Below are 27,238 nucleotides of genomic sequence, written 5' to 3'. Positions count from 1 at the left end.
CCTTCTCTCTTCAATTCCGGGCAGAGTAGATCTTTGATTTGAGTAGTTTGGGAAACATCCCAAAACCAAGGTAAGTGAATTATTTTGGAATTTCCTTAGCAAGTATTGTCATTTGGAGCCTAGGAAGTGTTATAAGGGTGTTTTAGCTAAGATTTGAGGAATTTGGAATTTTTGAATTTCAGGGTCTCGTTTTGTTAATTTTGGGTCGAATTTCGAGGAGCAGGTAAGGGAAAATATTTTATAATGACTTTTTAATAATTTTAAACGACTAGTTTCGAGTATGAATTTATATATATAGACAGGTATAATCTTCTAAATCTTGCTGGTATTGAAAATGTTGTTTTTAGATAGATAAATTATATTGGGAAAAACTGTGTGGTTGAAATCATTTTTTATAAATAAATGATTATGAATAATGTCGAATGAGGAATTATTGAGAATGTGAATATTAATTGATTGTGAAATTTTGGTTGATTGAATATGCTGATGTTGGGTATGTTGTGGTGAAATCTTGGGTATGTTGTACAATTGATTTTTGTTGATTCGGTTGTGTGGTTCATGTAAATTACGATATAGCGTTGGCAGTGGTATGAGGAGGTCGTTGTATCATACCTGGTATAACCGTCATATAACGTTGGCAGTGGTATAAGGAGGTCGTTATATGGAAGATTATATTGGGAGGTAAATATTGGCAGTGATGTGAGGAGGTTGTTTACCTATTTACTATGAATGGAGTGTTGTCTTGTATCCTGTGTGGTTTGTATAGTCTTGTGTGGACCAATCCTGCGTGGACACTTCTGCTATGATTTGATTAGTCATGTGTGGACCAATCCTGTGTGGACATTTATGCTATGATTTGGTTAACCCTGTGTGGACCAGTCTTGTGTGGACATTTCTGCTATGATTTGATTAGTCCTGTGTGGACCAGTCCTCTGTGGACATTTATGTAGTGATTTGGTTAATCCTGTGTGGACCAGTCCTGTGTGGACATTTATGCTATGATTTGGTTAGTCCTGTGTGGACCAGTCCTGTGTGGACATTTCTACAATGATTTGATTAGTCCTGTGTGGACCAGTCCCGTGTGGACATTTCTGCTGTGATTTGATTAGTCCTATGTCAACCAGTCAGGTGTGGACATTTATGTTGTGATTTGGTTAGTCTTGTGTGGACCAGTCCTATAGGGACATTTTTGCTGTGATTTGATTAGTTCTATGTGGACCAGTCCTGTGTGGACATTTATGCTATAGTTTGATTAGTCTTGTGTGGACCAGTCCTGTGTGGACATTTAGGTTGTGATTTGTTAGGGTCTTGTGTGGACGATTACATGATATGTGGATGTAAACCCTGTGTGGATTGGAAACTGTATGAATATTCTTTGTGGAATGATTGTGATAAGGGTATAAGTGTGACTTTAATTAATTAAGTAGTTTGGGTAAAGTAGATTACTCCACCCGAGGGCTTGCTGAGAAAGGTGAGTACTTTGGTAATTAATTGCGGGTACTAGAGTAGAGGGAAGCCACTTGAATGGGCGGGTAGATTTCTCTATTCTCGGAAATTACCAAGAAAATATTGATGATTGTGGAATGTGATTGGTCGGCAAAGTCGTTGACTTTGTGTGATTATGGGCACAATATTTTGGGTTACTTGCGGATTATGGATGCACTTTGGATAGATATTTTAATTATATATTAAAACTTCAGCCACACACTATTGTAAACTATTTCTTCCTTACTGAGAGGTGTCTTACCCTGTCTTATGTTAAATCTTTTTAGGTTATTTAGAAGATCGAGCTTAGATAGCTCTAGGGTGGGTAGTTTTGTAAGTGAAACTAGAATGGATATGTACTAGTTTTTATAGATCTTATAATTCTTTCAGGTTTTGTAATATGGAAAATGTTTTTGTATGATATAAGTTTTGCTGATACGTAGATATAGAACTTTGGTATTTTATGTTCAAGGCTTTATTATTGTTATTTTTCCGCTGTGTAAATGGTATCAGAGATGCGTGATGTTGGTCTCATAACATTCTGAGCCCCACATGGCGGGTCCGGGGCATTACATTCTTACCTTAGTGGATGATCACTCCAAATTTACATGGACCTACTTAATGAAACAAAAATCTAAAGTTACAAATTTTTTTTACTGTTTTTTTACAATATGGTTGAAACACAATTTGAGACAAAGATTAAATGTATAAGATCTAACAATGGTTTAGAGTTTAAAAGGATAAATTGTTTTAATTCAAATGGAATTTTGCATCAAGTTTCATGTGTACCTCAACAAAATTCTATAGTTGAAAGAAAACATCAACATTTATTAAATGTAGCAAGAGCTTTAAAATTTCAATCAAACATTCCTTTAATTTTTTGGGGAGAATGTATACTTACTGCAACATATATTATCAATAGAATTCCATCATTGATTTTGAAAAACAAGTCCCACATAAGGTTTTGTATAATTCAGCTCCAGCATATAAACATTTAAAGGTATTTGGTTGTTTATGCTATGCATCAACCCTTGCCCAAAACAGATCAAAATTTTCATCAAGAGTAAGAAAGTGTATGTTTATAGGTTATCCATTTGGTATAAAGGGTATGATTTGGAACAAAAAAACATTCTTTGTTTCTAGAAATGTCATATTTCATGAATCCATATTTCCTTTTTCATCTGACTTCAATAAAATTTCTACACATGAACATTCATTTCAGTCCATCACACCTTCAGAAGGTTCTATTACATTTTTTCCCAATCTAGTTCCAGATTCTAATGAGAATATAATTTTCTCTGAACCATTGTCATTAGCACTTCCTACTCCAGTTTCTGTTGTTCCATCTAACACTAATTACCTTTCCATGATGTAAATCAATTTCCACCCTTGAGAAAATCAACTCGACAACACAAACGGCTTGGTTACCTACAAGCTTATCATTGCAACTTAGCTACTTCTAATTCTTAATCATCTACTAGGGATCCTGTTACTATCTCAGGTAATAAACATAGCATTTCTGAAGTACTTTCTTACTCTAGATTATCTGAATCACATAAAGCATTCTCCATTGCCATTTCTTCTGATTTTGAGCCTGTATTTTATCATCAAGCTGTTCAGCATGCTCCTTGGAGAGCTGCTATGTTTGTAGAATTATTTGTACTCGAAATGAATAAAACCTGGGTTCTCACAACATTACCACCTAATAAAACTCCCATAGGTTGTAAGTGGGTATATAAAATCAAATACAATTATGATGGTTCAATAGAAAGACATAAGACAAGACTTGTTGCTAAAGGTTATACTCAAATGGAAGGCTTGGATTTTTTTGAGACTTTTTCACCTGTTGCAAAGATGGTTATTGTGAGGTGTATTTTATCACTTGCTACAATACATGATTGGCATCTCTATCGTTTAGATGTTAATAATGCATTTCTATATGGGGAATTACATGAGGAAGTTTATATGAAGCCTCCTCCAGGCTATCTTAGTAAGGGGAACAAAAGAGTATGTTGCAATGATCTTTATATGGTTTGAAGAAAGGTTCAAGACAATGGAATTCAAAATTTACCTCTGTATTGTTTACAATGGGTTTTTCTCAATCCAAAGCTAATTATTCTTTGTTCACTAAGAAGGAAGGAGGTTCTTTTGTTGCCTTGTTTTTGTATGTTGGTGATATCCTCTTAGCTAGTAGTGATTTAGCTGTTCTTGAGAACATTAAAAGATCAATAGCTGCTGAGTTTAAGTTGAAGGATTTGGGGCCTGCGAAATTCTTTCTTGGAATGGAGATAGCTCGATCGAAAAAAGGTACATCTTTATCTCAAAGAAAATATTGTTTGGAACTAATTTCAAATGCTGGATTAATCGCTGCTAAACCAGTTTCATTCCCTATGGATCCTCATACAAAATTATCTAAAGATGCTAGTGAACTGGTGGATGATGTTTCAGCTTATAGAAGACTTATTGGAAGATTATTGTATTTGACTCATACCAGACCTGACATTACCTTTGATGTACATCATCTTAGTCAATTTTTAGATATCCCTAGAATGCCTCATTTACAAGCTGCTATAAGAATTTTACGATATCTCAAATATGCTCCTCGACAAGGCTTATTTTTTCCATCTTCATCTAAGGTTCATCGCAAAGCTTTTTCAGATTCAGATTGGGCCAACTACCTAGATACTCGTAGATCCATAAGTGGCTATTGCATTTTCATTGGGGATTCTCTTGTATCATGGAAATCTAAGAAGCAACACAACATATCACGGTCGTCAGCAGAAGTTGAATATCGATCCATGGCTTTCATTGTCTAAGAAATTATCTAGCTTAAATCGTTACTTGCTAATCTGCATCAACATCATCCTTAATCAGCTCTTTTATTTTGTGATGACCAAGATGCTCTTCACATAGCAACCAATCCGGTTTATCATGAACGTACTAAACACATTGAAATTGATTGTCATTTGGTTCGTGATAAATTATAAGAGGGTCTTATTACCACTTTATATGTATCTTCTGCCCATCAGCTTGCAGATTTAATGACTAAACCTTTTGGTTCTAAAGTTTTTGAAGTTCTTTTATCTAAGATGAATGTGCATAATATCTATAAATCATCTTGAGGGGGACTATTAAAGAAAAACGATTAATTTTTTAGTTTATCTTTTGTCAGTTGGTTTGGTTGTTTTTGTTAGTTAGTTTTTGTTATGTTTTCTTCTTCAGTTTTCCTCTTTTCTTCTTCCTGTCGTTATATATACAGAGGTCTCAGTTGTACGTATTGTATTGAATAAGAGAGAAAGAATTCTTTTCTTGCTTAAGTCCTCAATTGCTGCTATTGTAACGACCCGGAAATTAAAGTAAATAGAAAATATAAAAAATAGAATGGATTAATGGGTGATAAGGGATAAAGGAAGAATTTTTCAAAAGAAAAGCAGGTCTTATCGACGAATGTCATGTCCTCGTCTACGAGTGTCCTTCTAAGCTTGTCGACGAACTTGGTTTCTTATTGACAAAGGAATCCTGAAAGAGTATATTTGGAACTCTAAATTTCGTCGACAGAGATATCTTTTCGTCGATGAAGACTCTATAGCGCCTCGTCGAGGAAGCCCCACCTATAAATTGAAATTCTTTCATTTTTCAACGTGAAAACTCAGAAAATTCTCCTCTCTCTCTCTCTCTCTCTAAAAACGATCCCCCAACCTTCTCTCTTCAATTTCGGGCCAGATTTGACCTGGTTTGATGATCTGAAACCGCCAGTTCGTGGGATCATTCTCTTAAAGGTTGTAGAAGCTGATCGTTGGGTTGTGAGGTTTAGGAAACATCCCAAAATCAAGGTAAGTTAGTTATTTTGGGATTGTCTTAAGGAATGTCGTTATTTGGAGTCTAGGAAGTAGTAAATAAGCATTTTTCTTAAGATTTGAGTTAATTGGAATTTATTATAATTAAGTTAGGATTTTTGGATTCAGAGTCCAAGTGAACGTTGCGGGTATCGGTTCGGGGATCCTGCCAGTGTAGTTTGAAGTCAGGTAAGGGAGAAATTTATATATTAAATCAATTTTTTCATGAATTAAAATGATTTATGTGTTATTTATGTATATATGTTTATATGTAGGTTTAAAATGCCAGTCATGAAATTTATGTTTTCTGAGCATAGGATTGTTTATATAGTTTTGTATATATGAAAATAAATGAATGAAAGTGAAAAGGTATTTTTCTAAGGAAGTAAGGAATGAAATGTATTTTCAGTATATCAATGTTAATTATGGGTTGGCTTATTTTGTAAGAGATGTATATGAATTTTACTGCTAAAACTATGTGACATAAGATTATGTGTAAATATATGTTAGATATATGAGATGCAGGTTAAGTAAGTAAAGCTTATGAATAAAAATGATATAGACAATGTTGCTTGTGTATGTTAAATGCAACCATGTAAATGTAAGACAACTGAAAGACAACCATGTTAGCAGATTCTAGCGCATTTCTATGTGGACTAACTGTAGCATATTCTAGCGCTTTTTTATGTGGAAACTAACTGATGATGGCTAAAGACCAGCTATAGTACGAAGTAATGAAATGAAATGTTATGCATTGAAATGACAATGGAATGACAATGCAATGAAATGAAATATGAAACATGAATGATACAAATGGGAAAGAGTTACTTAAAGTGAAATGAAATGCAAAGTTAAGTTATGAATATGAATGAATGTGTATGAATGTATAATGACAAAAAAGAATGATGTATTATGGTATTAGAAGTATGTATGTACGTAGAACATGTTACGATTGGGCAAGGCGAACTCTTCGCCTAAGGGCTTGCTGAGAAAGGCGAGTGTACTAGTAGCTTCAGATGTGGTAGTAACTGTATAACGTACTAGGGAAAAAGGAACCTATTTGTATAGGTGGGTAGATTTCCCTATCCTTAGAGCCTTTGCCGGTAAACTATTGTTGATTGCATGGGTACGAGATTAATCTAACACTTAAAGGCTTACTGAGTAAGGTGAGTGCCTTGATATGTTTTAGTTGTGACCTTAGGGTTGCTTGAGTATCAAAGCAAAGGGGTGCTACTTGTATGAGCGGGTAATCACCCCTATTCTTGAGTAATCTCATGGGTTAAACCTTTGCATGTGATTGTTTAGGTTCAAAAAATGATTTCAGAGTTATGTTAATGATTTGCAAATGTACTTAAAATGATATCTATTTACCTCATGTTGGTCACATGTTGTTTTAATATGTATGTTTCTTCCCTTACTGAGATGTGTCTCACCCGAATGTGAATGTTTCTTTTTCAGGACATCCTCGAGGTCGGGACTAGAGAGCTCGAGGGTTTTTAGCATTTTTGAGAATTGTAATAGAGAAAAGGTATATTATGATAAACTCTGGGGATGTAAATATTCTATGTTTTATGTTTTTATGTTTAAAGGTTATTGAGTAGAGAATGGAATGATTGTGAATATACTGGAATGTTTTGGAGATGTATGTATTTATGGAAAATGCAGGTGATGGATAAATTTTATAGATTTCTAGTTAGAATATAGCAAACTTTGGTATTATGAAATGCTGGTATTGTAGAACTATGTTTATGGAGATTATGGATTTGTTTGTTGATGCGAATGTATGTAAGGATTTATGATTTATCAGGTTATTATGAGACATAACGCACTGGACCCGGGTTTATGAGTTCGGGGCGTTATAGCCATACTCTGTTTCAATCTTCCCATCTATTATATTTCCGTCTTCCCAATGTAGAAAAAAAAAAGGTTGCCCACATGCTTGAAAGATTGCAAAGAAACTTCCTGTAGAAGGAACCGATGAGAATTTCAAATACTCCATGGCCAAATGGAAATCATTGACTCTTCCTAAAAATTAGGGAGGTATTGAAATCAAACACATGGACATCATGAATAAATCTCTTATTGGGGAATGAAATCAAACACATGGACATCATGAATAAATCTCTTATTGGGGAATGGATTTGGAGATTTGCGAAGGAGGATCGAAGTCTTTGGAAAACGATGATTTGCATTAATTATAGAAACAGGGCCTCTGACTGGTTCCCGTCACCAAGTTCAGGATCAAGGTGGAGCTTATGAAAAAACGTCCTCAATCTATGGAATCACATGAAGATCCACATCGGAGATGGTTGTAAAACAAAATTATGGATCGAAAAATGGGCAGCATAGGACTCCCTTCAGGTCCTTTTTCTGAATCTTTTCCCCATGGCAATGATGAAAAATTCTAAAGTTTCAGAGGTTCTCAGGTTTCTAAGTAGCAAGCCTTTCTGAGACTTGGTTTTTAAGAGGCAATTTAGAGGAAAGGAGGCAATCCATGTTGTGGAGCTTCTTAAATTAGTTTACAAATCTCCAATCAGGAGGGGACATCAAGACCAGGGACCTTACCAAGTCTAATGTCTTCACTGTGGAAATACTTTATTACTTTTTAGCTCAAAAGAGTACACATACTAATATTCTCTCAACCAGAAGATTTTGCAACATCTTCATCCCTTCAAAGGTTAGCATCTTTTGCTGGTTGCCAATTAATAAATAGTTGAAAATTTGAAAAAAAAAAAAAAAAAAAAAAAAGGAAGCTGGAGAATGGCTTCAATATGTGTTCTTTGCAAGGATGACAACGAGGGGGTCAATAACCTTTTTCTCCACTACCTTTTAAGCAAGAAAATTTGGGATTCAGTTTTCCAAAGTCTGCATTAATTGCATCTAGTCCCATCAACTATCCTCTATGTATAAGATTTGGAGTTGCACCAAGCTTAAAGGGTTTCTCAGTTGCCTTAGAGCTGCCATTATGGGTTCCATTTGTTGGAAAATTTGGAAAGAAAGAAATAGGGGGAATTTCAGGGAAGTCTACTCTTCAGCCATTGAAGTGTATAACAAATGCATCAGTAATCTCTTTTATTAGTCTAGGTCTCACCCCCTTCTGTCCAATCTTGACTGGGAAGAATTTCAGTGCATCTTATCTGATCTAGGAGGATGATTTCCTATCGATCCAGAGTGGTTAAGAAGGCAGAGGCTGGTTTCTGCTGTTGTTTGCTGGTGTTGATGTGTAGTAGAGTCGTTCTGGTGATTGCTAGTTTCCGCTGATGTTTGCAGGTTTCTTAGTTTTCTTCAGACAATCATGGGGGGTTGGTTTTCTTGTGGAGTGTGGGTGCGGTCCAGTTCGTTTTTTGTTTAAGTGGGCTCGATTGTTTTTTTTTAGTACCAATAGCACCTCCCTCTTTCTCTAAAAAGGCATTTACTTTGCAGCATAAAAATATTTTTTTGAAATGATGGTGCTTGAGACCCTTTGGACGCTTGACTAATCTATAAAGATAATGGGCCCGACCCTTTACTCTTCTCCACTTAAATACCAAGGTATTATCACATGAAATGACGATAATCTTATTTCTAAGATTAGGATGTCTATCTCATGAGAATGTTTTTATTTGGTCCACGTTGTAAGATTTTTTAGAATATTCACAAGATTTTCATGTAAATATTTGATTTATGGTAGAAATTTTTGTCGACATTTTAAGATAATCATTATATCCTTCACATGTGTACATTATATGAACAATAATTATATTTTGAACACAAAAAACCTACTAAGAATATGTTATTAAGTAAATATGTGTCCTAAAATTTTCAATATCATAAATTGAAAAAGTTACACACTTAAATAATCCATTGAGCCTAAATTATTGAGGGCAATAAGGTCTTTAACTATTAACCATTATATAACACAATAATATTATTACTTTATTTTATTAATAATTCATTTTAAATATAACATAATGCTATATTATAAGCATTGATGTCCAATCAATCAAAATAGTGAAAGCAATTGGTCTCAAAAATAGAATTTCCAAGGGAATAATATTTCATTGAACCTTACCCATTGGATGATGCTCAAGGGAGGAATGTAATTAAGGTAGGCATTGAACTATTTTTGGAATGCAATTATTGCATTTGATTACTGGCATGGAGTAAGTAATTCAAATTTTGATTTCTTTCCAACATTTGGTATTCTTCAAATGTTTTTATAATAGAATGAAAAATAAGTTTTTTTTTTTTAATAAATTCTCCTAAAGCATAATCATTTAATTTTATAATTATTTTTTTATTTTTAATAGTGATTATTAATAGTGTTATTATAAATTTGTATTGCTGTTATTGATTTTTAATGATTTTATATTAAATATTATCCTTAAAATAATAATAATTTATTAGTTCAAAAGGCATTGACCTTCCTTGAAGTTTGGCAAAAACACAAGGATCTTCACTGAGATTTTAAAAATTCTAAGGACCTTTCTTGAGCTTTCATGAATTATGAGGACCTCCCTTGCGGTTTGTTGAAAAGAAATGTACTTCTTCTTGTACTTTGTAAAAAAATAAGTCTTTTAAGGAAGATTTATCTCTTTTTAGTAAATCTCAAGGGAGGTCTAACAATTTTGAAACCTTTAGGGCAAATAAATAGAATTTTGTAACCTTAGGGGAGCTCCCTATCGTTTTGCCAAACCTCAAGGTAGGTTAGTTTCTTTTACCCTAATTATTATTATTACTTATATTATTATTATTTTTATAATAGTTCTAGTTGCAATTATTATTTTTATGATAATAAATATTATTGTTATTGTTATTATTATGTTCAAAATAATTATTATCTTGAAAATGATAACAATAATAATTTCATTTATTATTATTTTTGTTGTTGTTGTTGTTATTATTATTATTATTATGGTAATAAATATTATTGTTATTTTTATTAGTTTTTTATTATTATAATAAAAATAAAAATATTATTAATAATAATTAGTATTATTATTTTTTGTTTTTTTTAAAATTTTTTTTATAAAGTTACTAATATTAGTTAATTATTGTTTTTATTTTTTTATTATAATTATTATGGTTAAAGGTATAAAAATTATTATTTTTTTCTTTTTATATTGTTGTTATTATTATTATTATTATTGTTGTTGTTGTTGTTGTTGTTAATATTAGTGTAGGGCATGAGCATATGCACGAGCTACTTCATTTTATTTTAACAACTTGAGCATGCATTGGATACGTTCACATTTAGACATTATATTTCTAAAGAAAAAATATGTCATCAATAAGATACTATAAGAGATACATCATACATCATTCTATCCCATTTCTAACCATTAAAATTGTATTCAAAATTTATTTTTCTTACAATTTTTTGTGCGCATGAAATCCATTAAGTGTTTCTGCACATGGAGCGCATTTTGTGACAAAAATGCTATTATTTTGTATGTATTTAAAATTTTCACAAATTTTTAAATTTGGTAGCAAATTGTGTTATTTTGTTGTAATTCATAATCACAACAAAAAACTTGATTTTTAGTGACGAAAATATTAGTGATGGTTTGAAATTCGTTACTACAAGCGCATATTAGTCACGGTTTTTAAAAACAGTCACTAGTAATGAACTTTTAGTGATGATTTTCAAACTATCACTAATAATGTCGTAACTAAAAACCAGTTTTTCTCAAACCATTGTAGGAAACCATTTTTTGCGCAGAAATTATCTTGAAAAAATATTGGCGACGTTTCTTGGTATATTAGTGACAGTTAATAAACTGTCACTAATAGCATCATATTAATAACGGTTTCCTAAGCTGTTACTAATAATGATAGTTGACTGAGAAAAAGTCAATATTATTAGTATCGGTTCTAAGAAACTGTCACTAATACTACATTATTAGTCACAGTTCTTCCAAACTATCCCTATTAGTTTTATATTAGTAACGGTTTATAAAACTGTCACTAATAATGCATTTGTTGACCCGAAAAAAGTCAAATCTATTAGTGACGGTTTATGCAAACCGTCGCTTTTAGTCTATTATTAGCGACGAATTTATTAAACCATCACTAATATTTTTTTTTTAAAAAATATAAATAATTTATTAACTATATTAGTGACGTTTTAGAAAGACCATCACTAATAGTCTCTTATTAGTAACGATTTATTGAAACTATGACTAATAGTCTATTATTAGCATTGAATTTACTAAACCATCACTAATAATGTTTTTTATTTAAAAAATATAAAAAAAATTTATTTAACTATATTATTGACAATTAATTAAGAGAATCTTGGCAAAATACTTGGAAACTAACCTAGCTAATGAGTTGGACCTCTCAAGCTCCAAAGTGGAATGATCTATGTTTGGCCAAATCGAAATTGAGATTGTTCTTAATTAACATAGTGGACGAAAAAGATGGAAGAAATGTCATTTATATATAATAATATTAGTAAATATTGGTTGAAAGATTCTCTAAATTTAAACTTTTTGAAGTTCATATCTTTTGGAATGACCATTTACAGACTAGGGAAGATGTGGTGAAGTTCTAGAATGATTAGACTAATTTTTCAAATGCAATAGAGTTTGAGAGATCTTTTGAAGTTGTTCATTATCACAGTACTAAAAAGGAATAGGATGCATGAAATTAAGAACAGTAGTTGATATTGTCTAGCAAGCAACTTGACACCACAAATGAGAATCTGGATGAGTTGAAGATAAAATACAACGAGAAGAGCATGTAGTCCTAGGTTTAATGGGACCAGAGCCCTTACACATCATATTATATAGCTTTTCCCCCAAGGAAGTCCCACTTTCATCATCTGCAGAAGATTTTTCTAGTTTCTTTGAGATAGAGATTCTGTAGTGTTAATGTGCAAAGGTTTTACGGAAGCATTACTCATGTTTAGCTTATTCAATGAATCAGGTCCTGAAGATTTTTTCTCACTTTTCCTAATAGAAGCAACCTCGATCTTTCAAATCTGAAGGAAAGTTCTATATGTCTGGCCATGAACTGGGATTGTTCTAATTAACATAGTGGACGAAAAAATGGAAGATAACTATCATTGATAGTGAATATTGGTTGAAAAGATTCTCTAAATTTAAACCTTTTCAACTGCATACCTTTTGGAATGACCATGTACAGATCAGGGAAGGTGTGGTGAACTTATGCAATGATTGGACTGATTTTTTAAGTGCAATAAAGTTTGAGAGATCTTTTGAAACTGTTCATCACGTACAGTAACAAGGAATGGGATGCACAAAAGAGAAATAACGCGCTTTCTTCAAATGTCTATGTATGGGTGGGTTGCTCATGAAGATGATTACAATTTAAAGCATGTCCTAGGTTTAATGGGACTAGATCCCTTACACATCATACTATATATATAGCTTTTCCCCACAAGGAAGTCTCACTTTCATTATCTACGAAAGATTTTTCTAGTTTCTTTGAGATAGACTTTGTAGTGTTAATGTGCAAAGGCTTTACAGAAATATTACTCATTTTTAGTTTCTTAAATGAATCAGGTCTTGAAGATCTTTTCTCACTTTTCCTAATAGAAGCAACCTATTTTAAATCTGAAGGAAAGATCTAGATGTCTGGCCATGGACAGGGATTGTTCTTAACGTAGTGGACGAAAAAAATGGCATAGCTCTCATTGATAGTGAACTAGACGTATATACGGATTACCATGAGCCGTCTGAGTGAAGGAATTTGAGGTCGGTATTGGCCACAGTTAAGTCAAAATGAGATTCTACAATTGCCATATTGGTACATGCATGAGTGGGTTGCCCATGAAGATGATTACAATTCAAATGGGCCAATATGAGACTATCTTCGTAGCAGTGGATAGATAGGAACAGTTGCTCATATATATTGTCCAGGAAGAAAGACCATCACTAATAGTCTTTATATTAGTGATGGTTTTTAGAACTGTCACTAATCATTTAGCTTAATTAAGTAGCTCAATCATCTATTAATTTTATTAATAAAATTAATAAAATATAAATTAGTGACTAAATAATTATAAAAAAACTTCAGAGTAGCTTTAATTTATATTTAAATTATAATTAATTATTAATTCGGTTAACTGAATTAAAATTTATATTAACCGAATTGATAACCAATGAACCAAAAATTGGTAAAATCGTAACCAAATTAGATCAACCCTATTTATTGACTGAACCAAATTCACCGAAATTGACACTTAATTCGGTGAAATCGAGGTTTCCTCGAATTATGCTCACCCCTAATCGGTACAAAATTTTTAATTTTAATTTCAAATGGTAGACTATTAGTGACGGTTTTAAAACCGTCAATGATTGTCTAACAAAATGCCCGATTCTCCTGAGCCTCCCTCACGCGATCGTCTCCCTCCTTTCCCTCCTTTCTTTCCCTCCCTTTGTTGCTCGCCGAAGCTCCTCCCACCTCCGTTGCTCACCAAAGCTCCTCCTGCCACCACCGCTCGCCTAAGCTACTCCTTAGCCCGCCATTGCCGCTCGCCTGAGCTGCTCCTCAGCTAGCCGCTGCTGCTTGCCTGAGGTACTGGTAGGCAAGCCAAGGTTTGGGTCCTTAACTACCAAAAATAATATTTATAAATCCCAACTATCCCAAGTTCAGTAGAAAGTGGGTAAGTCGGGTATCGATCCACAAAGAATTGAAGCGTAGTTATTAAACCACATCCAATTTAGTTTTTTAAAGCCTTGTTATGAAAAATAAGTGAAAGATGGTATTTTGCAATGGTGATTGTCTAAAAATTGAAAAGCATGTAACAGAAAGGAAGTAAATCTATACTACTGGAAAACAAGTAAATTTCTAAGTTACCCTACTCCTACAAAGCGATATTGTGGTCTAAATTAGTTGTTGGATGCCATGCTTCTAACTATGCTCATCCAGAATTCCATAGAAGTACTAACCTGAATAGGCCAAAGTGGGAGAGGGGCGATTGAGGGCATAGCACCAATTGTCTAGAGTACGATCGGGAACCGGAGTATACCCTATCTCAACGATAGAAAACACCTCCGCAGTTCCGTAGCCGAATATTTCCCTCAGACTGATACATAGCAGTACTTATCCTTATCTGCAATCTTTTATCAAACACACAACAAGTAAATGGAAAGCAGTAAATTGAAAGCAGTAAATGAAAGCATAAGTAAAAAGATCATCCCTTTATCATTCCAAACATCTATCACTAATGCTAGAAGTACAAGAGGAGATTCTAATATACACGACTATTGTATGAATGCCACTGGTTGTCACAGACTTTCAAACACTCCACACACGAACCAAAATTACTCTACTCCTACTTTAACTTGGCTCTCAATGACTTCCTAGGTTTGTCACTAACCTAAAAGAGGCCAAAGAGGAACCTGGAGCTTGTGTTCGTTGCGAATACTTATAGGCTCTAGGGTTTACAAAGTTTGTTTTACAAATTAGGAAAGTTTGCAGCAAATCTCATGTAGAAGATTGTTGTTGTCGACCGAGTCGCTTCTCTCGCATTCTTATGCGTGCCTTGGCTGGATCTCGCGAAAAGTCAAAGATTTGAATCTTCAATGTCTTTGACTTCGTCGCGCCTCAGGGTCTTGATGGTTGAGTTGATGATTGAGACTTGCAGTATCTCTATCTTTAGGAAATCTTAGTATCTCGACATGGTCACCCCTAAAGGTCTTTTGGTCGACCACTTCATCGAGACTCTTGGTACTTCAAAGTTTCAGCTCTATCTCAGTATCTTGATGTGATCACTCCAGGGTGTCACTTGGTCATACACTTGGTTGAACGTTGCAGCATTCTAATCTCATTCTGAACCTTGGAGTTTGCAATGGAAGACTAAGTTGCCCTTATGTGTTGCTTGTCACGCCACATGGTTGAGCATCATCTTCTTGTGCATTTATGATCTGAAGCGTCCGAAACTTGGCTAAACATCTAAATTCGAGCTTTGAATCCTCTAAATCCTCCTTGGCTTTTGGTAATGCCTAACTCCATGGTTTTAACCTCTTTTTCCTGAAAAGACAAACAAACCTTGTATAGCTCTGAACAATGATAACTCTAGGTAAATACATAATAAAATGAGGATAAACAAAGGTAAATGAGGATCTAAAATCATGTATTTTAGGAACTCCTCACAACCCCTAACTTACACTTTACTAGTCCTCGATCAAAGAAAAATCTAAGAAAACTACCAAATCCTACCTATATCCTCTTTCATAGGAAACACGGTTGCATTTACCATTTGCAAAAAGACTTTAAACCCCTAGGTTGATCCTAGTAAACGAGTTCTAGTCTCGTGAGGGTTTCCAGGGCGATACCCACAAAAACCAGTTTAAAAGATGGAAACGCATGCAACACAATCATACCATTTTACATACAAAGATATAACTTTATTACATACATATTCCTTCATACACAACTCCATTATACACACACTCCGCAGCATTTTAATCATGCAAAACTAAACATAATACAACTATCTCAAGAAACCACTCTCAGAAGAATAACCTATGATTATAATTCAAAGTTCATATTAGCATGTAAATCCAAGTATCGACAGGCCACATCACAGGGCATGTGTAAAAGATGTGATTTTTCTCACTCAAAATGCTCAAAGGTACCTACAAAATGGTCGTCTTAACTCAACCTCACTGGTTTATTCCCTCAAAATTCACTCAAGATAATGGGTTCACTCTCATACGTGAGGAATAGTGTCATGATCAAACTTCCCACATATTTGAAGAACTAACGCTAGAAGTGCGGAGTGGACTAGTCTTATAGGAAAAAGATTTAGCCTTTATTGATGTGTCAAGTCCTTCACCCTAGCATCTTCTCACTCACTTGCCACATTTAATCAAGACGACCCTAGATGAACTTGTTCCCAGACTTGCGTGAATTCAGCAAATGCATTGGTCAGAAGATCCTTCATGCATGCAGACTCGTAGTGTGTGTCCTCAGCTTGACCTTTTTATCTTTTCTCGGAGCAGGTGTATATTTTTGTTTTTATTTTCCACTGCTCAAAATTTTCTTTCTTTTTCATTTTTTTTTCTTTACATGGTCAGTTAAGACAATCATAACATTTTTATCTTGTCTTCATGTTTCCAATAGGAATGTAGCTCGAACAGGAGTCCATGGTGTTGACTCGATGAAATCCTGTTTTGATAATAACAAATCACTTAGTATTTGATCTGTGCAATTGAGATTGTGAACATGAATTATATTGAGCATGCATAGAAGGATAACAAATAATAGAAGCCATGAAGATTAAAGTTTACATATCTTGGCACATTCCATGGAATTCAAAGAATACGAGTGTGATACCCCATGGATGAAAGATTTAAAAGATTAGATGTTACTTCCCATATCAACAAGGTGTACCTTTCTTTTCAGAAATTTTCTCATAAAAACTCCATAGTTAAGCGTGCTTGTCTTGGAGCAATTTTGGGATGGGTGACCACCTGGGAAGTTTTCTCAGGAAGTGTGTGAGTGAGGACAAAAACACACTGAAAAGGATACATGTTGGTTTGTGGGGTAAGTTATTAGTCCGATAAGGCCCGCCCCCCGTTATCTGGTCTAGGTGGAAGAGGAGAGACGTAGTGCTCCCTGGCAGACCCGGGTTGGGGCGTTACACATGGTATTGGAGCCAACACCTAGTCGAAAGTGTGATGAGATTCACATCGCCTGGGTTTGGAAATGTGGGTTCGCAACGAGGACGTTGCGTTCTATAAGTGGGGGAGAATGTGATACCCCATGGATGAAAGACTTAAAAGATTAGATGTTACTACCCATATTAACAAGGTACACCTTTCTTTTCGGGAACTTTCCCATAAAAACTCCATAGTTAAGCGTGCTTGGCTTGGAGCATTCTTAGGATGGGTGACCACCTGGGAAGTTTTCTCAGGAAGTGTGTGAGTGAGGACAAAAACACACTGAAAAGGACACGTGTTGGTTTGTGGGGCCAGTCATTAGTCCGATAAGGCCTGCCCCCTGTTGTCTGGTCTAGGTGGAGAAGGACAGACGCAGTGCTTCCTGGTAGACCTGGGTTGGGGCGTTACAACGAGAATCAAGATGCAAGCGGCAAAGTTCAAGAATGTCATGGGAATAGGTACTTGGAACTCATATACTTATATTTTCATATGATTTAGTTTGAGGCTCAAATCATATCTTAGAATTACTTTAGGACTTATGCATTTCATGAACATTTTTAGGGGATTATATGGACTTAGAGACCTATATAAAAAAAAAAAAAAAAACCCAGAAAATGTTTTATAAAAGGATAAATAAAGAGAACAAATCATATTTTGAATTGAGTTTGAAAAATTAGAAGAATAGAACCTCAGAAGACTGAAGTTTCTGTTTAGAAGCATGAAATGGCAACTTCAGATGATTGAACTTTAAGTTCGGTTGACTAAAAATTTACTTCAGACGTCTGAAAAATAAGATTGGTCGTTTGAAGATTTATTGGTGAAAAATAGAAACTGCCAGAAACACCTCAGATGACTGAACTTTGACTTAGGTTGCCTGAACTCGACGCTCTGGTCGTCTGACCCTTGACCTTGGTTGTATAACCTCGTGGCTAGGTTATTTTTTTCGAAGGATAAAAATGACTTCAGTCGTCTAGTGTAATAACCTAGAAAAAAAATAATTAAAAAATAATTAATTCATTAAAAGGATTAATCAATTAATTAGTTAAGCATTATTAAATTAATGTATTAAATAAATAAAAAAAGAAATAGTATGAAAAAAAAGTTATTATTAATTAATTAATGAATTAATTAAATATTAATAAATTTATTTATTAATTAATTAAATGAATAAAAGAATAGTAAAAAAAATTGGAATAAAAATATATATATATATATATATATAAATATATAGATATATATAATATATATATTTATATATAATATGTTAGTTTACTGTATATATATATATGATATAATATTATTATGTTAAGTTAAAGTAAAGAAAAAAAAAAAGAAAAGAAAAAAGACAAGAAAGGAAGCTAAAAGCTTCCTTCAGATTTCAAATTGAAATTTGAAATCGGACTTGCAGAGAGCTATGCCCCCCCCCCCCTGGAATTCCTTCGTCGTCTCCGTCTCCGTCTCTCTTCTTCTGTCAATTTCTCGACGAGTTTGTAGCGGATCGGGAAACGAAAGGTGTCGTTGGATTCTTGGTTCCGTTGCCTACATTTCTACTAGAGCAGATTTTTCATGGAAACAGCTTAGGCACTGCTCCTGAGGAAAGGTAATTTTTTTCCTATTTTCTCAATTTTGCCTTACATGTGCTATTAAATTGATGATCAGACACCACCATCGTGTCCTAGTCATCAATGTCGTCATTTTGGCATAGGTAATTTTCCAATTGAGATTTTCTCGACCCCACTCCAAAGCGAGAGTGAGATTTGAAAATTTTGGTAATTTAACTAAATTTAAGGGTATATTTATTTATTGGGTATTTAAGAGCCTAGGAAGTATTAAAATAATATATTATTTAGGGTTAATTTAATGAAACTAGAATTTTTGATTCAGGGTCCAGGTGAGCGCTGCAAGTATTTTTCAAGATCCCTGTTGGCGTAGTTCAAGAAATCAGGTAAGGAGAAAATTTATATATTAAATCAGGTTTTTCATGAATAAAATTGTGTTATTTATGTATATATATATTTTTTATGTGGGTTTAAAATGCCAGCCATGAAATTTATGTTTTCTGAGCCTAAGATTGTCGATATAGTTATGTATATGTAAAAGTGAATGAATGAAAGTGAAAAGAATTTTCTGATGAATTAAATAAGAAATGAAATGTATTTTGAGCACATAAATGTTAAATGTGAATTGGCTTATTTTATGAGAACTATGTATGAATTTTACTACTAAATTGTGTGACATGAGAATTAGTGCAAATTATATGCTAAATATATGAGATGCAGGCCAAGTAAGTAAAGCAATGAGAATAAAATATGATATGGACAATGTTGCATGTGTATGTTAAATGCAACCATGTAAAGGTACGACAGATGAAAGCCAAATTAGTAGATTTTAGCGCATTTTTATGTGGACTAACTGATGACAGTTAAAAGGAACTGTGTTAGCAGATTCTAGCGCATTTCTATGTGGACTAACAAATGACGGCTAAAGAGCGGCTGTAGTACAAAGGAATGAAATAAAAATGTTATGAAATGAAATGACAAGGAATGACAATGCAATGAAATAAAATGTGAAATGTGAATGATACTAATGGGCAATAGTCACTTAAAGTGAAATGCAATGCAATGTTAAGTTATGAAGATGAACAGATGTGTATGATTGAATAATGATAGAAATAATGATGTATTATGATATTAGAAGTATGTATGTACGTAGAACATGTTACGATTGGACGAGGTGTACCTTTCGCCTAAGGGCTTGCTGAGTAAGGTGAGTGCACTAGCAGCTACAGATATGGCAGTAGCCACATAACGTACTAGGGCAGAGGGAACCTACTTGTATGGATGGGTAAATTTCCCTATCCTTAGGGCCTTTGCCGGTAAACTTTTGTATGAACTGTGTGAGTACGAGATCAATTTATCACTTGAGGGCTTACTGAGTAAGGTGAGTGTCTTGGTATGCTTTAGCTGCGACCTTTGGGTTGCCTAAATATCAGAGCAGAGGGGTGCTACTTGTATGGGTGGGTAATCACTCCTATCCTTGGGTAATCTCGTGCATAAACCTTTGCATGTGATTGTTAGGTTCAGAAAATGACTTTCAGTATTATGTTAATGATTTGCAAATATTATAAAATGATATGTATAATCTCATGATGGACACACGTTAAGTTTAATATATTGTTTCTTCTCTTATTGAGATGTGTCTCACCCGAATATGAAATTATCTTTTTCAGGATTTCCTCGAGATCGGGCTTAGAGAGCTCGAGATTTTATAGAATTTTTGGTAAATAGAAAGAGAAAATGGTATATTTTTATTTTAATTATGATATATATATTTTTATGTTTTATGATTTATGTTTTAAGTTTTATAAGATATGGATAGTTGTGAAACATACTGATATTAGTGGATAATGTTTTGAAGACATGCATATATTTGAATACAGGTGGATGATTAATTTATTATAGTTGGTAGTTAGAATTAGTAAACTCTGGTATTATGTTATATGGAAATTATGGTTATGTTTTCCGCTACGTATATTATGGATTATGGATTATCAAGGATTTTATCAGGTATAACGCGCCGGACTATGGTTTAAGGGTTCAGGGTGTTACATCTAGGCCCTTGACCTCAGTTGTTTGGACTTGCGAGAAAGATTAAAATTTTAATTTTTATTGAGCAAACTCACAAGTTATCTTATAATCCAATGGTCAAGATTGGTTCTAGGGGTTAAACACCTATTTATACTGCATATCTAAACTCTAGTACATAAAAGAAAAGAGAAACGTGAAAAGTTAAGACACACAAGAGAAGAACACATCTTATTGAGAAACTTGAGCTGATTGCGATATGATTGCCTGCACTCAAACCTATAATTCATCTTCTTTGTGCTAATCAACTCATAAAACCAAAAGGGATCTCACTCATACATCTTTCGTTCAACTTGGTATTGAGGTTTGACTAATCCATTTAGTTTTATCAAGAGATTCTCATATCAACATATGTTTTTGAACATCCTTGGAGGAGTTTGATATTAAGTTTTCTCATTCATATAAAGGTTGATTTTGACACGTTCATTACTTGAGAAAGGTTTTAGCTATGGGTTGAATTAAGAGTATATTTATTTTTCATATAGCTTATCGTTGCAAAATCCATTTTTGAATATTTGATAAGAGGTTGATTTCGTGTGTGCATAGAGCTTATCATTGCAAAATCCATTTTTGAAGGTTTTAGATTGTGGATCTTTGTGCACATCTATTGCAAGATCCAAAGGCTCATTTGTTTTTATTTGCAAAACCCTTTTTGAGCAAAAACCCTAACTTTCTTGAACAATAATTTTTGAATATTATTTTTAGAAGAAAGCACTTAGGATTTTAGGATCTATGAAAAAGTATACATTTTCATATTTCATATTTCATCAAAGATCATATACTATTATTTGGGCAAAAACCACTTGAAAAGCAAAACACTAGGTTCTCCTACACTTTTCATTGAAAAATATTTTGGAGAAATATTTGTTTGGGTTAAATCTTTGAAGTGCTTATCATATATATCTTACTCAAAGATTGCAAAATTAATTTGAGAAAAACACTCATACTCTACTGAACTTATTTCATATCATACGAGAGTGAATTAAGTTTCATATTGTACATCTCTACTTTTGTAGAAGCATTTTTATTTGTGCAAAAAATTTACTATCTTTGTCTTCCAGGCGTGGCCTAAAGAGAAATACACCGTCTTGTAAGGTATAACGGTTTGGCTTTAACCCAGTTAGGCGAGCTAAGGAAACTCCGCCTCGTAAGGAGAATTGGTTTGGTTCCGCCCGGTAAGTGAACTTAGGAGACTCCGCGTCGTAAGGAGAAACCAGTTTAGCTCAGCCTGGTGAATTTAACTGAGGCGACTTCGCTTTGTAAGGAGAACTGGTTTGGCTTCGCCCGTAAGTGAGCCGAGTAGACTCCACCTCGTGGGGAGTATTGTAAATGGCGTCGCTTTGCCTAGTTAAGTGAGTAAATAGTGGAATCCTTGAGCTGAGGCTTGAGATGGGGATGTAGGAAGGATTGGCCGAACCTCAATAAAAATAATTGTGTCATTCTCTTTCCATATACTCTTTACTTTCCACACTTGTATGCTTATGCTTAAATTGTTATGAATGATTGACTTGTTTTAAATATCTACATACATTAATATTTATGGGAATTGAGATTGATTAGAAAGACCCTAGGTTTTGTAATACTGACCATAGCTTAAGAATTGAACACAATTAAGCTAGGAATAAATTTTTAAAATATCTAATTCACCCCGCCTCTTGGGAATACACCATTCACATCAATATATTGATGATATGTTAATTTTTGGTACTTATATTGAAAGTGTTGAAAGTGTTAAGAAACTTTTGTCATCTAGTTTTAATATGAAAGATATGGGTAATGCAGATGTGATTCTGGGCATTAGAATAATTAGAAACAATGATATATTGATTCTCACCCAATCACACTATATTGAAAAGATACTAAAAAAGTTTAATCCTATGATTGCAAACTTGTTAGCACACCTTTTGATGCAAATTTGAAGTTATATCCTAACATTGGTAGAGCAGTAAATCAATTAGAATATGCTAGAGTTGTTGGTTACTTGATGTATGCTTTGACTTTTACTAGACTTGATATTACATTTGTTGTAGGTAAACTTAGTAGATATACTAGTAATCCTAGTGATATTCATTGGCATGTTGTATATAGGGTGTTAAAGTATTTGAAAAATACTATGGATCATGGCATACATTATGAAGGATATAGACGCAAGGCCAATTCACGTGTCGGCTTTTGGTAAAACCTAAAGATCTGATAATTTATGTGTGATATGTATCCAGTTAATAAAAAGAGGATAGTTCAAAGTTCGTCTACTATGTAATCCTTATTAACTTTGATATGTATTCACTAAGTGAAAGTTCAAGTTCTAACACACGTTCATTTATGCATAAATTTTCTCTTATTTGAATAAATTGTTTTTTATCTATATTTTGAAAATGGTGGGGGAATGTTGCAATATTTTCTAAAATACATGTAATACTATGTGGGCTTGTCCCATATTGGAAAAAGTGAAAAAAGAAAAGTCATTAATAAATGATAAGGTGGAATATATTCTCTTAAATTTGGTTAAGAGATAGTGCTAGTATGTACCCATGTGTGAGCACGTGGCGTGGGTTGTAGGGCACTAGTAGCGCATTTAGATGGCACACAAGCACTTATCGCTTTGCACGCTTGCATCGTTGCAAGATTGCAATTGTTGATCATGATCGAATGACTTAAAATTATTCTTATATTTTTATAAGATCATATGGTACAACCAAGAAGACACAAAGGGCGACTAAGTCAAACTATTCCAAAGTACTAAATAATAGTAGGTTCACAGAATGGTTTGACCAATGTGTGACTAAAAAATCTTGGAAGTGCGACTTGGTCGATTGTGCTATAAATTTTACATAGAAATCTTCTAGAATATGTCGACCAAGGCGCGACTAGGAAATTATGGAGGTGCAACCAGGTCGACACACATAACGCTTGAATAGATGCAATTGTTCAGACCTTAGTAACTTTTGGGAAAAGACAAAATTCTATCTATTTAAGAATAGAACTCCACAAAATATATAGAAATTTCATCATTGTCTCCTTCTCTTTCTCACATAAAATTTCCACAACTTATATCTTCTTCAAATTTAGATTCTATTTTTTTATAGAAATAAAATACTTGAAATTTATTTTAGATTCTTCTAAGGGTATTTGTGATCAGTTTTGATTTGTGTATAACACAAACTGATATTAGAATTACATTATGGGCTCTATTGTATCCTGTAAACGTATTTGCTAACTCAATACACACCAATTTGATAGAGACAAATAATGTTTTAATTAGAAAAACAACATTATAATGTGTCTTAAAATATTTTCTATTTTGCAACATTTTCTCTATTTAATTCTTACAATAGCCACTAGTGACATTGGGCCGCTAGTGACAATGTGTGCACAGGGAGGGAGGAATTACAAACCGCATGAATATTACACAACAAAGGATAGAATTGAAATTTTAATTTTTGTAATCTACACACTACCATATTTTTCCTTTTAGTCTTTAAGAAGTAGTTTAATTATTTTACAATAATAAATATTATTACTATTATAATTATTATTGGTTGTCATTATTGTTTTTATAGTAATTATTATCCTAAAAATAATCATTATTTTTTTTTCTTTTTTATTGTTAATATAGTTATTATTTTTATTTTTATAATAATAAATATTTTTTTATAATTACTACAAAAATAATAAATTTTTTTTTAAAATTTTTATTATTAATATAGTTATTATTATACTTTTTATAATAATAATTTTTTTTATAATTACTACAAAAATAATAGAAATTATTGTTAATAAATTGATAATTAATATAGTCATTATTATTTTAATAATAATAAATATATTTTTATGATTATTATTAGTTGTTATTTATTAGTATTATTATTTTTATAATATTTTTATTACAAAATGAATTTAATTTTATGGAACGAAGACGAATTTCAATCCTAATTCCACTAACCAGATGGGATTTAAAATTTATTAGTCAGGCCAAATCTTTTCGTGTTGGAATTGTTTCATACAAAATTAAATACACTTCTGAATTTATTGATAGTTGATAATGATACTTCCATAAATGGAATTTGTATCTTTCCGGCGTGCTGGCTAGCTAGCAAGCACATATGTCTGTCTATATATACGCACACATTTTTATTTTTTTTTTCAACCAATCCACAGCTGACATTGCTGTTACCACTGGAAACTACGAGCATCCTGCACCACTTATCACAAAACATTTCAAAATGAATCTAGAGGATTGAAATTGGTATATGCCTGTGGACCAATGTCCCAACACAAATTCCACCAAGCTTCCTACTCAGCAGTCGGCACATCAATCTCTGTAGCGTAATGAAGACAAGAGATGGCAGAGAGAACCGCACGTACACCGGCTGCTGTTGGTCCGCTCAGGTGACAATTAAGCAGAAAAACGCCCCACTACTGGTGGGTCTGCGAGGGGAAAGCCATCATAGCAGAAGGCAGCATTCTAGGAAAGCAAACAGGCTTTTTACCACACACTGCATGCACTCTGCTGTTGCCTTCTCGCGTACCTGAAGAAAAAATTTGAAACTGATCTCATTATAAGCGTGTAAAAACCTTAACAGTTTATGTTTCTCCTTTATAAAAAGGAAACTAGTTTGCATACCCAGGGTAGAAGGGGCTGGGTGTTGAATATATGCAGCAGTTAGCAGCTGGTAGGCTTTTGAATTTTTCCATTTCCGTAGTTGTTTCTAGCTTCTCTTTGAGGGTGTGAGACTCATGGCTTCAAGTGTTCCAGTTCCTTTGCGGGAAAATTGGGTCAGCAGTAAGGCTAGAAAGAGAGGTGTGATCAGGGTATTGGGGGAGAAGCGGGCGAGGCTGTACATAATCCGGCGTTGTGTCTACATGCTGATTTGCTGGAGGGACCATCCAGACGAGTGAAGGCTATAGAACAGGGCTGAGCATTTGGGGGAGGAGCTTGGAACTTTGAAGCTATGCTGATCATGTATATGTTGAATATTTCTCAAAAAGTTTTTCTATTCTCATTGTAGGCCAGAGAAATTTGGAAAATATATGGCAAATCAGAGCCAAATAACATAATTGCAAAGCGTTTTGAACAGAAAATTCATTAATTTAGGAACTCCAATTTTGTGTCATACACAACAGCATTTTGTGAAACTGCATGCTGTGCATCTGTTTTGTATTCTTTCCCCCTTGTTACAGGTGTACAGGTATTGACCTTAGAAATCAAGCGAGGAACAACAGCCAGCCGCATTAGCTGTGGCTGCAAATCCAAAATTTTGAAATTCATAACAAGTCAACATTTTGACTGCAAATTCTTAAGAAGCATCGAAAGATAACAACTGTGAGAAGTGCTAGCAGTTTTTCATCTCATGTTGTTGTGAAATCACACCTAGGCAGTAGGTTGAATACCACACAGCCCAAGCTCAACAGAAGTTCAGTTTAATAGTTTGAAATCTGATCTGCGTCTAACTGAAATCAGGTGGGACTAAGTAAAACCAAGCTAATCATGATTGAAGAAATATGAATAATTTTGCAACAGAAGAATTCTTGTTGCCAGTGCAGATAGAAACCCCCATTTCTTCTCCATTATATCAACTTCATTAGAATACTACTCAAAGAACTGTTAAGGAACAGTTTCAGAAAACTCACTCACCCATATACAGAAGAAATCCATGAACAGACTCCACCTTGGTCGAGGATTACATCTCCTTTACAATGATGCAGCAGTACAGTTCCCATCTTAGGCCCCATGAACGCCCAGGGGACATCAATGAAATTCGTATGTTCAAGACAACACCAAAACATTATAGTTTAAGGATCCATTTGGGGTCATTTTCTCCTTTTAATTTTCTGTTTTGTTTCAATAAAATGAAAAAAAAAAACATATTATAACAATGCATTTGTTTATGCTACCAGTTTTCCATTTTTGTTATTAGTTTTCAATTGTTCCCAAAAAAACTAAACATTAGATATTATGATTGCCAATTATTTTTCCTGAATATTTTAATATCCAAAATTAAATTTTGCAGATTAAATCATTCATTATAGATACAATTTTATTATCAAAATTAAAATAAAATGATCATGTGAATTTAAAAAATATAATTAAATAAAAATATAAACAAATTTTCTAAAATTTTAAAAAATAAAAATCATTTAAAAAATATTTTGGCAATTTTTTAATTGTCATGTACAATAAAGTTGTTCTTGTGACAATAAACAATGAGTTTTGAAATTTAATAATTATGAAAAATATTCTTTTATAAATTTGCATTAATTTTGTATTTTAATCACTTTAATTATATTTTTAATTGTCGTTTCATTCAAAAACAAAAATGAACAGTTGTGTAATCAAGTTTTTAATTTGTTTTTGTTTTAAAAATGTTAATATTTTGGTTTTCATAATTTTGTGTAGTGACACCAAACTACCCCTAAACTCTTTGGAGCTCCATATTGGAGGTTCACTGCTACTGTTTTAGGTGTGTATCACAAATAATAAAACAAGCAGTTATGATATCATGATACTAATGGACAAAACAGAGCTGACTTAGCATAACAAATAGTTTCTTTTAAAAAAAATTGAGGAATGAAAACATTACCAAAAGAAATCTCATGGAATTTTGAGTTACCTACAATGCCACTTGCTCTTCTGGGCTCTGTTTCGGTTTCTCCCATT

At 33.4% G+C, this 27,238-nt stretch overlaps 2 protein-coding genes across 2 annotated transcripts; both read left to right on the top strand.

Moving 5' to 3' along the window:
- The first annotated feature begins 3,572 nt into the window (after window positions 1-3,572).
- On the top strand, window positions 3,573-4,301 carry LOC131166706 (uncharacterized mitochondrial protein AtMg00810-like). Its single transcript, XM_058125281.1, has one exon. The coding sequence runs from the start codon at window positions 3,573-3,575 to the stop codon at window positions 4,299-4,301; it is 729 nt and encodes a 242-aa protein (XP_057981264.1).
- Window positions 4,302-17,384: 13,083 nt separating this feature from the next.
- LOC131166705 (small polypeptide DEVIL 6-like) lies at window positions 17,385-25,684 on the top strand. Its single transcript, XM_058125280.1, has 3 exons — window positions 17,385-17,394; window positions 18,345-18,406; window positions 25,378-25,684. Exons 1-3 carry the CDS (start codon window positions 17,385-17,387, stop codon window positions 25,477-25,479), a joined length of 174 nt encoding a protein of 57 aa, XP_057981263.1. The 3' UTR covers window positions 25,480-25,684.
- The last annotated feature ends 1,554 nt before the right edge of the window (window positions 25,685-27,238 follow it).

The sequence above is a fragment of the Malania oleifera genome, chromosome 10, assembly GCF_029873635.1.
Source record: "Malania oleifera isolate guangnan ecotype guangnan chromosome 10, ASM2987363v1, whole genome shotgun sequence".
In the NCBI taxonomy this organism is placed as follows: domain Eukaryota; kingdom Viridiplantae; phylum Streptophyta; class Magnoliopsida; order Santalales; family Ximeniaceae; genus Malania; species Malania oleifera.
The sequence above is the reverse complement of the archived record's forward strand: the minus strand, read 5'-3'. Positions and strand labels throughout refer to the sequence as shown.

Excerpts from the sequence above, each read along its gene's own strand:
- LOC131166705 (XM_058125280.1), top strand. Across the intron at positions 18,407-25,377 it reads GTCTCCGTCTCTCTTCTTCT|AGAGGTGTGATCAGGGTATT; the intron begins GTCAATTTCTCG and ends AAGGCTAGAAAG.
- LOC131166706 (XM_058125281.1), top strand. The coding sequence starts at position 3,573 with ATGGGTTTTTCTCAATCCAAAGCTAATTATTCTTTGTTCACTAAGAAG.